This window comes from Excalfactoria chinensis, chromosome 2, assembly GCF_039878825.1.
Source record: "Excalfactoria chinensis isolate bCotChi1 chromosome 2, bCotChi1.hap2, whole genome shotgun sequence".
In the NCBI taxonomy this organism is placed as follows: Eukaryota; Metazoa; Chordata; class Aves; order Galliformes; family Phasianidae; genus Excalfactoria; species Excalfactoria chinensis.
The window spans coordinates 70267569-70278064 of NC_092826.1; the positions used below are offsets into that span (position 1 = coordinate 70267569).

A 10496-nucleotide genomic window follows, 5' to 3' on the forward strand; every position below is an offset into this window, starting at 1 on the left:
ATAAACAAGTCTGTAAGGAAAACAATCCCATACCTCTCAACAAATGCATTTAGCTTTACCTGGGTAAATATTTTGATGACACACTAAACAACAGCAATTACAATAGGACCAAATAATCTGTTTCTTTTAACTCTGTAAACATGTTTTCAAAACAAGGAATAAACTTCTCATATCTCCTGATGCCAAAACCAGGGCCGATTTCTCTGCAGGCAAAGGGAAGGCATGAGAATCCTTTCAGAGAAATTCTGCATTTCTGATATCCAGTTCAGGAAGAAAGAACATTTACATATATATCATATGACACACAAAAAAATGCACGAGTGACAGCAGTACCATTTTCAGAATCCAGCACTGCATTGGGAGCTAAAAGACTGTTTTCTCCAGGTACTGCAGAACTCGTGGAGTTCTTGACTGCCTTCTGAAGATGTGCAAGGCTCTAAAGGAAGAATACCAAGGGGCTTGCAGTACAATTACAACTTTCAAAAACACTGGGCTTTGTAATTCCAGCTGAAGTTAATGACATCTTCAACTCAATCCCAGCGTAGAGGTAGACAAGCCATAAGAAAAAGCCCTTGGGTAAACTTGTGTAGGGTGGGAATGCACTATGCCCCCAAGGGAAAGCCAACAACCAAGTGTTTCATTCTGCTGAGGCATGCGGCATCCACCGAGAGGACATTCTCCAAAACAAAACAAAGAGAGCCTTATATTAACACACTCCTATCACTAGTCTATAATAAAGGATTATTAATAGTTTCCAGGAACATATAGGAAGAAGCAACACTAACACATCAAAGTGAATGTAGCCTTTTATTTCCTGAGCCATGCAACACCGCGGTTTACCCTTTGTTTGCCATTAGCTAGGATCACGTGTGGAGACACAGCTCATCTCCTGAGGCCTGCTACCCCCTCTTCCTCTCCCTTCCATTTGGGATAAAACAAAACCAAAACCCAAATAATTTCACAGAACGATTTAATTTAAGAGAACTCTTCAATATTCACCTTTGCTCAGTATTTACTCAAAAACCTCCAGCACGGCTCTCCAAAAGGGGATGATTACATACTTCCAAAAAGCCTGATACTACAAGCCAGGCAAAATTCCCCAGTAAAGCAGAGGAAGCATATGCATATATGTATATATGTGCTTTACTTGCAGGAAAATGCATTGACATACAACTACGGGAAGCTTATTCAACTCTGAAGTCTGGCAGGATACACAATGGTATGGGATATCGACAAAGCTTGTCCTCCTGGGTACTTACTTTCACTTGTCAGCATGCCTCTAATATCCCAAAAAGACTAATAGACATACGGATGCCCAGATTTGAGCTCTGCTCCAAGATGCTTCAATTTAGTCACTGGAGGAAAAGTCGCTGAGATGTATGAGAAATCCAGCTTAAGATGTACTACTCATAACCCAAATTTTCACTGCAAGTTCACAAAATTACAAAAGTGACCACCACCTTTCAGTTTTGAACACTTCCTTCCATTCAGAAGAGTAAAGTGCCAAGTTTTCCTCAAAGCCTTAAAAGGGCTGGAGTGCTCTCTGGTGTTTTTTTCCAAATGCTGAATATGGTTGTGTCTTCTTTGCAAACAATAACTAAGCACAGAGCCATTTGCTAAGAGTAATAACAAGATCTCATATAGAAACTGTGTGTTAAGCCACTCCATAGAAGAGTTTACTCAAAATGGAAATGTTAACAACATTAGTCAGTAAAACCACATACCAATTTCTGCCAGGTTTCAAATCCAAACCAAAATCATGTCTGTTACCAGTAAGCTGTTCAACGAGGAAAAATATGCATTAGCAAGTTCCTCCAACATCATTCATGTTTGATATTTCAATGCAAAAAAGAAATAGAATTCTAATTTTTCTGCCAAATGGAAAGGATTCTATGGGTTAGAATGAAAAAAAGTCACTTGTTCACTAAGGAAAATAACACCTAAGGAGAGAGTAAGCCACATCAGGTGGTTAGTCCCTGGAGTAATGCCCTACAGAGCAGCTGCAGGACATGCAACATCTATCTGACCTTTTAAGATTTTTTCCAACCTGAGCAATTCTATGAGTCTATGATTCTATCCTGCATAAGGCACCAAAAAGCAGCATAAACTATACCTGAAGTACCATCCTGATTATGGACTTTCCAGAAATGAATCTAGGACTGGACATTCTTTCTCAACACCCTACTAGTTCTCCGATCTCTTCACTCCACCCCTTCATCTTTTTCCACTGATACTTTTCCAACACACGGTGTTCAAATGACAAAGCAGCCATTTCTTCTTCAGCATAGATACAGTTTTACCTTGCAAGACTGACCTGGAAGACAGCGAATACCACTTCTTGTTCTACATTCAAAATTTTAAAAGGACACGTCTTTAAAAGCACAGAATGTTTGAGCTACTTAATAGTCTTCTATCCAAAAGGATAATCCAATTAACTTGTCTCACTTGGTTGGCAGTCCAAAACAAAGTTGCGCTGTTGCATTACAATTAATATGACCAGCGGATAATGCTCAAGTTTCAGACATTCATGGGCTACCTTAGGAAATCTTAAGTAATGAAAAAAAGAAATAAAGCAAAACCCAAAATACCCAAATGAAAACTTGTCTAGTACTGTTGCCCCAACACCTAGCCATTCTCTTCCAAAGCCCACTAGTAAATTAAGATGCCATGCAATAACAAATAGCAGGAAGATCAAGAGATGCAGGAATGTATAAGTCATGACCCTCCCAGACAAGCCTGAGGTTATAATCAGACTAGGCAGTTCTGAGGTCACATCCCCAAGCTTGTAGCCACAATTAGTGACTTAAGGGTGGTAATTCCTTTTTTCCCCCCTCAGCATAGGTCTTAATTCCTAGTGACTTTTCACTGCTTGCATTTCACCAGAGCTCCACCCAAAGCTACATCTAACTCAGACCTCAGAAGGGAGATGTGATTCACCAGGGGAAATACTGGTCTTGTGGCTGAAGGGGTTTGTGAGATCAAACTGCCCAGAGGACACGTTTCCCAGCTCTCTGCAGAACAGGATACATGAAATTAGACAGGCTTGTATTTACTACACCATGCAGGCAAAGCATGGAGCTGCACTTCCTGCCAGAGTCCATTGCAGGAGATAGCACCATCCTCTCCTCCTAACCCAACATGTGTACTGGAGCTGCGTCAACACAAGAGATACCCAAAAACTTTTCTATTGCTGGATGGTACTTCTAATTGATACCCATATTCACTCCTGATATTAAAATAAATAAAAAGAAAAAGAAATAAACAGGCATACTGTTAACTTACCAGCCTGAAAAACTGACACCACATGAAAACACACTGAAATGCATACCTACATAAAGGCACTTGGAGCTGAGCATCTACCAATTTTCCATGAGTAAAAGCTCAAAAATAGAATCATAAGAGACACACCAAGCTGAAAGCCAAGATTCAGCTAAAATCATCCCAGCGGTACAACCAAACCAGATTACAGTATAATTATTGATGAAAGGCCACAGTTTTTTCCTTCTATCCCTTGCAGTATGCTGGGACAAAGAAAGTACTGGGAATCTGCAGGATTTCTCAGGTTACACAAGGGAGCAGTTAAACCACAGAGAATCTGCACAAACTCCATCAATGCAGCACAGGGCAAACCCAGACAAAGAGCTATAGCACCTCAACCACACACTGAAGGAAACTCTTCCTTGGAGCATCAAAAGAAGAGCATGTTGGTCTTACAGATGATAAAATAATCTTGGTATTTACTGGCAGGACAACCCCATGGCACACCCCAGGGATCATAAGGATTTCACTCATGGAGGCAAACTCTGCCTGGATTTCTCACACTTAGAGCCAGGAGTCAATGACCCAACACATGTCATGTCTCCACCAGAGCCTTGGACACACCTGGCCTCCTCTAGCTGCCTGGGGACTAGAAGACACCAGGAAACCTCCAGCAGCCCTTCCAGCAGTGGGAATGTGATGGAGTTGGTCCCTCCCGACCAAGAGGAGCTCTTGCAGAAGTACACTGCCTGCCTGCTTCCATACAGCAAAATGGAAACCTGAAAATTGCATCCAGGTGCAAAGCATCTGCAGCTGTAGTGTTTTCCCCACTTAAAAACAACAAGAAAAATCCTGTCTAAGTGAAAATATATTTTAAGAAGGAAAAACTGAGCAAAACTGTTCACACATTAAGTACTATCAAGAATATACAACTCTGGAAAGGAAACAAATAAATAAATAAAAAGCAGCCATTTTCATTAGGTATCACCAGAAGGTAAATAATTATATACAGAAGCAGGCATAATTTTTGTAGTGGTGAGGTTTTCACAGCCCTCCTGTAGCTGAAATCAGGCTGAACATATTAAAAACAGAAACAAAGCACACACACACAACCAAAAACCTTGAGCTATTTCTGCACAACATAAAGCCTCTATATTGCTAATTCCAACAGTATGCTTTATAGCTTTAAGAGAATTCTTGTGTCATTTTACAATGTTCATGGTGCCAGCGGGGCTGCTAGGCTCCAGCCCAGTTATGACTATGCTCCAGTTGTACAAATACATCTTATGAAAGGCACATGTGAAATATATGCGGTAGGCAGTGGGAATGACGGGCTACCAATACACCAAACATGATTTCCTGACTTACAGGAACAAACCTACCAAAAAAATTGCTTTTTTTCTTTTCTAACCCAAAGTAGCCCTGAGCCCTCTTGAAATGTTTTCTGCTCAAAACAGAATGCTCTCCGATTAACATAAAATTAATTGTTGGCTAAATAATTATCAGCCTTAAACATTAAGAAACAAGAAGTAAATAAAAGATGTACTCGCCTCAGAAACTTCCAAAAAAGTGGCCAACAGCCAAAAAAAAGCACAACTCTTTGGCAGGGCTGTGGCACTCAAGCCCTTCAGAAACCTAAGCTCTGTGTCATTGCATGAAGGATGCTGGCTCTTCCCCATTGGACTCAGGAACAGTTCTCTTCAGGCTGCTTATCTAAAACGAGAGCTTTCAGCCCTGGCAGGTACCACCTCTGACAGGCCCCTGAAGTTAAGCTCAAAGCCTTAGAAGGGATTTCTATCCCATATCCTTCCCACTGGGGAAGGTTTAACACTAGCTCTTTCACGACACATTCTGGGATCACCTCTCCCCGCCAAAGGAGGGTATTAAGGGGGTCCAGGGCAGCCTGACCTGGTGCATGGCAGCCTTGCCCACGGCACAGGATTGGGGTTGGCTGGGCTTTGAGGTCCCTTCCAACCCAAACCGCTCTGTGATTCTAAGATTCTGTGAACTCAAGCTTCCAGCAGTATCGTTAGAAATAAAAACAAACCTGTGCACAACACGAGAGAAACATCAGTAGGATATCTATGATGATGATGCTTTTAAAACCTTCTCCTTCTAAAACCCAGAGAGAAGACAGACAGAAAGCAGATGACAAAACTTTTCTCCCCCGTTCTCTTTCAGCTTTGTTAAATAATGGGAAAAATCCTGTCTTCTAAGCAAGGACACAAACCAATTCCTCCAGTCTGCATGCTGGTGTTGGCAACCTCAAGCAGTCAACCACCCAAAACTAGACCAGTGATCACAGATCAGTGAGACATGCTGAACATGCAGGGCAAAGCAGTTCCCTCATAAATGGGCCCGCTCAACTTCTCCATCCACTTCCAGAAGCTGGAACTTCAGCTGCTGAAAAGGCTGTTTGAACTTCCCTCTCCCATCTCTTCTGCATGAAATTTCCTTGTGTTGCTTCTCATCTTGTGATGCATTTCCTCGTTCCCTCATGCCAAACATCCCCTTCTAGCAGGAATACACTTCCCAGTGAAGAAAGAAGCCCAGTTTCTACTTTAAGACAGCAACCTAGCTGTTTGTCAAATGTATGGGATCTGTTTGTTCAGGTTGTTTTGAGCAGTGCATTCTAATGGCTCTACTGCACACCTCCACATTTTCAGTATTCCAGTATAATTATATTTTCATCTGGAGACAGATCAACACTTGTCACCCAGTAAGAATAAAAGCCAGCGAAAGCAACAAGTAATGGGTAGAAATGGGACAACAAGATTCATAACCAAAAGCTGCTATGCCTTCGATGCCTGGTGTCAGCTGAGCAGCACGAGCTGGGAGCTGCCTTACCGCTTATTTACTGCGGCAAGTACCAACAGGAATGCTTTCTCTGCAACTCACACATACATATGCTCAAGCAAGGTCTTATGCAATCTTCTAACTTTGTTCCAGTGAGCATCATAACAAACTATAAGTAGGTACAACCAGCACCCAACTATGGAAAAATACAGAGGAGAAAAAATAACATGCAGGTTTTTCCCTAGAGCACCTACCAGTTGTTTTTGTGCAATAGCCACACTCAACTCTCCTATCTCCAATGCACTGAGTGGGGCTCCATGATGGCACCAAGCAACACTCCCTGCTAAGGGTCGGGTTAATTCTCTTTAAGCCCTTCTCACTTGGCAGCTTCTCACCAAAAAGGCAATTGTATCAGCAGACATATGTCACTGTCGAGCAAGAGCAGACCAGCCCCGATACCTGCTACTCTCGTCCAGTTTCCTCTTCCTTGCAAGCACCAGAACCTATTTTAATGAGGACAATAATTCTCTCAGATAAGTCAGTAAATATTTTCATAAAGAGCAGCTGCAGGATGTCAGCCTCGCACAAACTCAACCAGCAGCAAGCAGCTCGGCTCAGCCCCTCCAACACCAGTTGTTCTGTGGTAGCTGGGTCAGGCCCAGTGCATTTCTGCCACTGTGCGTTATATTCTCCATAAGCAATTTCCATATGCGAGGGAAGGAAAATGTTTTACTCCTGGGTGGGGCTCTGGATGCAGATTAAAGTCAAGGTGCTATATTTACTGATCTTTTAAAGTAATATCAACACCTTGAAAGGGAGCAAAAGTTCTGAAGAAAGATCAAAGTTTGCATGCGGCAGCCACAGATTAACATAAATATATGCTGAAATACCAACACAGCCCAGCAAAATTTACTTGCTTTTTGCTGCAGGCAAGTAATTTTGGCTCATAGGGGAATCAAAGCCATTAGCTCCCTTCTTCATCTTTATGTAGGGCATGCTACCATACCTTGTGTCAGGGTGAATGACTCCTCAGATTAATTCTGCAGGGCTCAGCTAATGCCGGCACACTGCTCACGGCTTGCAAGCTTTGAAAGGTGAGGGCTGCATCCTCCAAGGGTTAAAAAGCCATTATTGCTTAACTCGGGCTTCTTCAAAGTTAATCCTGCATTTCTTCCCTCTTATTGCACCTGACAGAACTTTTGTTGTCTGACAAATGAAGAGCTAACAAGCAGCAAGGTGCATGGGCTGCTTTTATGGGACTAATTGGCCTTCTGGTAAACAGATCTCTTCTCTTTAGTTTTACTTTTCTTGTGAGACTGTAGCAGTGTAGAGAGCAAACGGCAGCTGCTCCATGAGGGCAAAGGACAGTTCAGCTGCTTAATCACAGCCTCACTGAGCAGATGCCTAGCCTGCATTTAAAATTTTGACAGCAGGATTACTTCAGTGAAGGGTGTCATTAAAACACCTGCACACCATCCACTGGCAGTCCGAGCTCAGCTGCAGGCTGTGCCAGCGATCCACAAGCACTGCACAAATGGACACGGCCACACTTGTACCTAATGCCTTACACTCACCAGGCAGGCTGCAGTAGTTAGTTAAGCACTGCTACATAAAACTGAGACAGCTCAGACAGAGCAGAGCCAAGCTTCTGCTTGCAGCATTTACTATGCGAAAGCAGCGGTGCATCTTTGATTCAGCTTCCTCACCTGGCATAACAAAGTTGTCAAGATCACGGAATTACAGAATCACAGAATGGCTTGGGTTGGAAAGGACCTCTAACCCACTCAGCCCCAAGCCCGTACCATGGGCAGGGCTGCCACCCACCGAGTCAGGCTGCCCAGAGCCCCAGTCAACCTGGCCTTGAGCACCTCCAGGGATGGGGCACACACAGTTTCTATGGGCAGCTATGCCAGCGCCTCACTGCCCTCTGAGTAAAGAAATTCTTGCTAACATCTAATCTAAATCTCCCCTCTTTTAGTTTAAAGCCATTAAAGATGCACGAGGTAATTGTAAAGTTCCAAGACCGAACTGCCACTCCTTTGTGCTTTGTATCGGAAGATTTTACACCTACTTAATAACACGCGCTCAACAAACAGTCCTCAAGCACAGGCAGCCTGACACGAGCCCTCTCCTGCAGCTCAGTCATCTCAGGGCTCCGGCGCCCAGTGCGGAGCAGAAGCAGCCCTATGCCCACCTCTCGTTGGGCACCGAGACGAGGCACGGCGATCCCCCGGTGTGGCACGGGGCCGGAGCCGGGGCCGGGAGGCGGCGCTGGGCGGCCCTGGCGCTCCTACCTCTCCGCCGCCTCCGCTCCGGCGTGGCTCAGGCAGCCCGCCACCGGATTATATTCTCCAAAAGCATTTCATTTATGGTCAGAGCCCGCTAAAAGTTGCTGCTCAAACTCGTCTACCCCTGGGACCGCAGCTTGCAGCTGTGCCCGCCCGGTCCCCGCGTTCCCACGTAGCGCCGCTCCCCCGCGCTGCCCCCCGGCCCCGGGACTCACAAAGCGGGGTTGCGGGGCCTCTCAGCGCCGAGCCCCGGGAGCGGAGCGCCGCGGCCAGGGTCTCTCCGCAGGACCTCTAGTCCCGCGAGCCGCCCCGTTCCGAGCTTGAGACGCACCGCCCGCCCCGCGCTCACCTCCGCTAAGAAGTTGTCCATGGTGCCCCCCGGGCCGCCCGCAGAGCGCAGCGCCGGGACCCCACCTCGCACCATGTGCCGGGCCCGGCCCGGCGCCACCGAGCCTCCGCTGCCTCAGCCGCCGCGCCGCTCCATCGCGTCCGAGCTCGGCGGCAGCCCGCAGCCTTTGTCCGCCCGCCCCTTCGCGCCTGGAAGAGGAGGAGGAAACAGCAGCTCCCACAACACGCTGCAACCCCGCACCCAGGGCCGCCTCGTCCCGAACCGATGGGGCAGGGACAGGGGGCAGAGGCGGGGCCGGGGCCGAGCCCCGCCCGCAGCGCTGGCAGCGACCCCCGGAGCGCAGCCCCAGGTCGGTGTGGGATCGTTGTGTTCGATCGCTCGGTTTGAAACTCAAAGCGGCGGCGTCAGGCAGGAGCTTCTGACAAAGTTAGAGCTCCTTTAAAAAAAGATGTACCTGCAGGCTTTCATCGTATGCAGCAGGATCTTATTTAAGTTTGTTGCGATTTTGTGCACGGGCTCTGAGGCGGGTGTGCTCTGTACTGAACGCATCTCGTAGCAGCCCTAGTGTGCCCCAGAGGAGAAGTACGGCTCAAACAGCCTTGAGGCAGCCAGCTAGGAACACACTGGGCTCCGCTTGGGGACACCTTTATCACGTCTCCTCAAGGCAGGTGGGAAATGAAAACAATTTTATTTACAGGAAGAACCGCACGGAAAAGATAAGTTCCAGCCACGAAGAAAGTAAAGGCAGTATTAATGCCTTTTGTTCTCAGGCAGGTCCCAGCTCTGCTTCGGGATCTTCAGCACGGGAGTGCTAATGCAGATGCCCTGGATACCAGAAGTAAGCACGAGTGTGCAGCTCAGCTTGTCAAGGTGTCACAGCGTCTGCTACAAGCGCTACTACAAAAGCGAGCTTAAGGGAAAAGCGTTCTCATTGTTTCTGTTCAGGCCATAAGGCAGCCCAAGGGATGCCCTGCAGCCTCTCGGGGTCTCTCCACCCAAGTGTTTAGAGCTACCTCCCTGCATTGCTCCATAGCTCAAGTTTTGCAAAGGATTCCACTTGAATTTATCAGCTCACTGTGAAGTTAGCCTAAATTACACTAATAATACTGTGAAAATCCCTACTTGGAAGCTCTGCTGCTCTCATCCAAACTACCGTGCTTCCAAAGTTGCTCCAAGGGAATAGGTGTTTGTTTTTTCCCCTCAACCACTGTGCTAGAAAGCTTCCTCACTCAGACAAGTCCTAATTTGGGGAAGGTTGAGTCAGATCTGGGGTATTTATGAAGTTAGTTTGACTTCTCATTGAGTACTTTGTTTGACACCATGCTATTGGAATGCGTTGCAATATCTAGCTACTGTGTATGGAGGTCTACGAAGCACAGCGCCACAGAAATTCAAGAGAATTTCGAATCTACCATCCAATAAGAGCAGCCTGTGCTTTTTTAAAAGATAAATATCACAGCTGCATTTCAAGAAACCATTACCAACAGAATAGGACCAGATTTTTGCTGCCTAAAAATATATCACAGAAAGAATGGGTATTCTCTTGTGGCGTGAGTGTATTACAAAAGGCTGCAAAATGCTTAAGATTTTTCTTAGAGCAACTGCAATGAGCTGTCAGCAGGAGGGGAGTCGGAAGGGGGATTTGGGGAGCAGACGGGAAGGGGAAGAGCAGCTCACGCTGTTGCTCCACCGAGTCACTTCCTCTCCCATTCTTTGAATCAGCCCTGCGCAGGGTTTGTAAGCTCCAGCATCTGTATTTCATAGGAAGGGGGTTTTGAAGCACTTTTTCTAGCTCTGAAAATGAC

General features: G+C 46.0%; 1 protein-coding gene across 1 annotated transcript in view; it reads right to left on the reverse strand.

Annotated features, from left to right (window-relative positions):
- Positions 1 to 8929, reverse strand: part of MYO10 (myosin X) — a 147191-nt gene extending 138262 nt beyond the window's left edge. The window contains exon 1 of the mRNA XM_072328984.1: positions 8692 to 8929. Within this exon, the coding sequence (XP_072185085.1) occupies positions 8692 to 8766 (75 nt within the window). The 5' untranslated portion in view covers positions 8767 to 8929. The remainder of the gene's footprint in view (positions 1 to 8691) is intronic.
- Positions 8930 to 10496: the final 1567 nt, after the last annotated feature.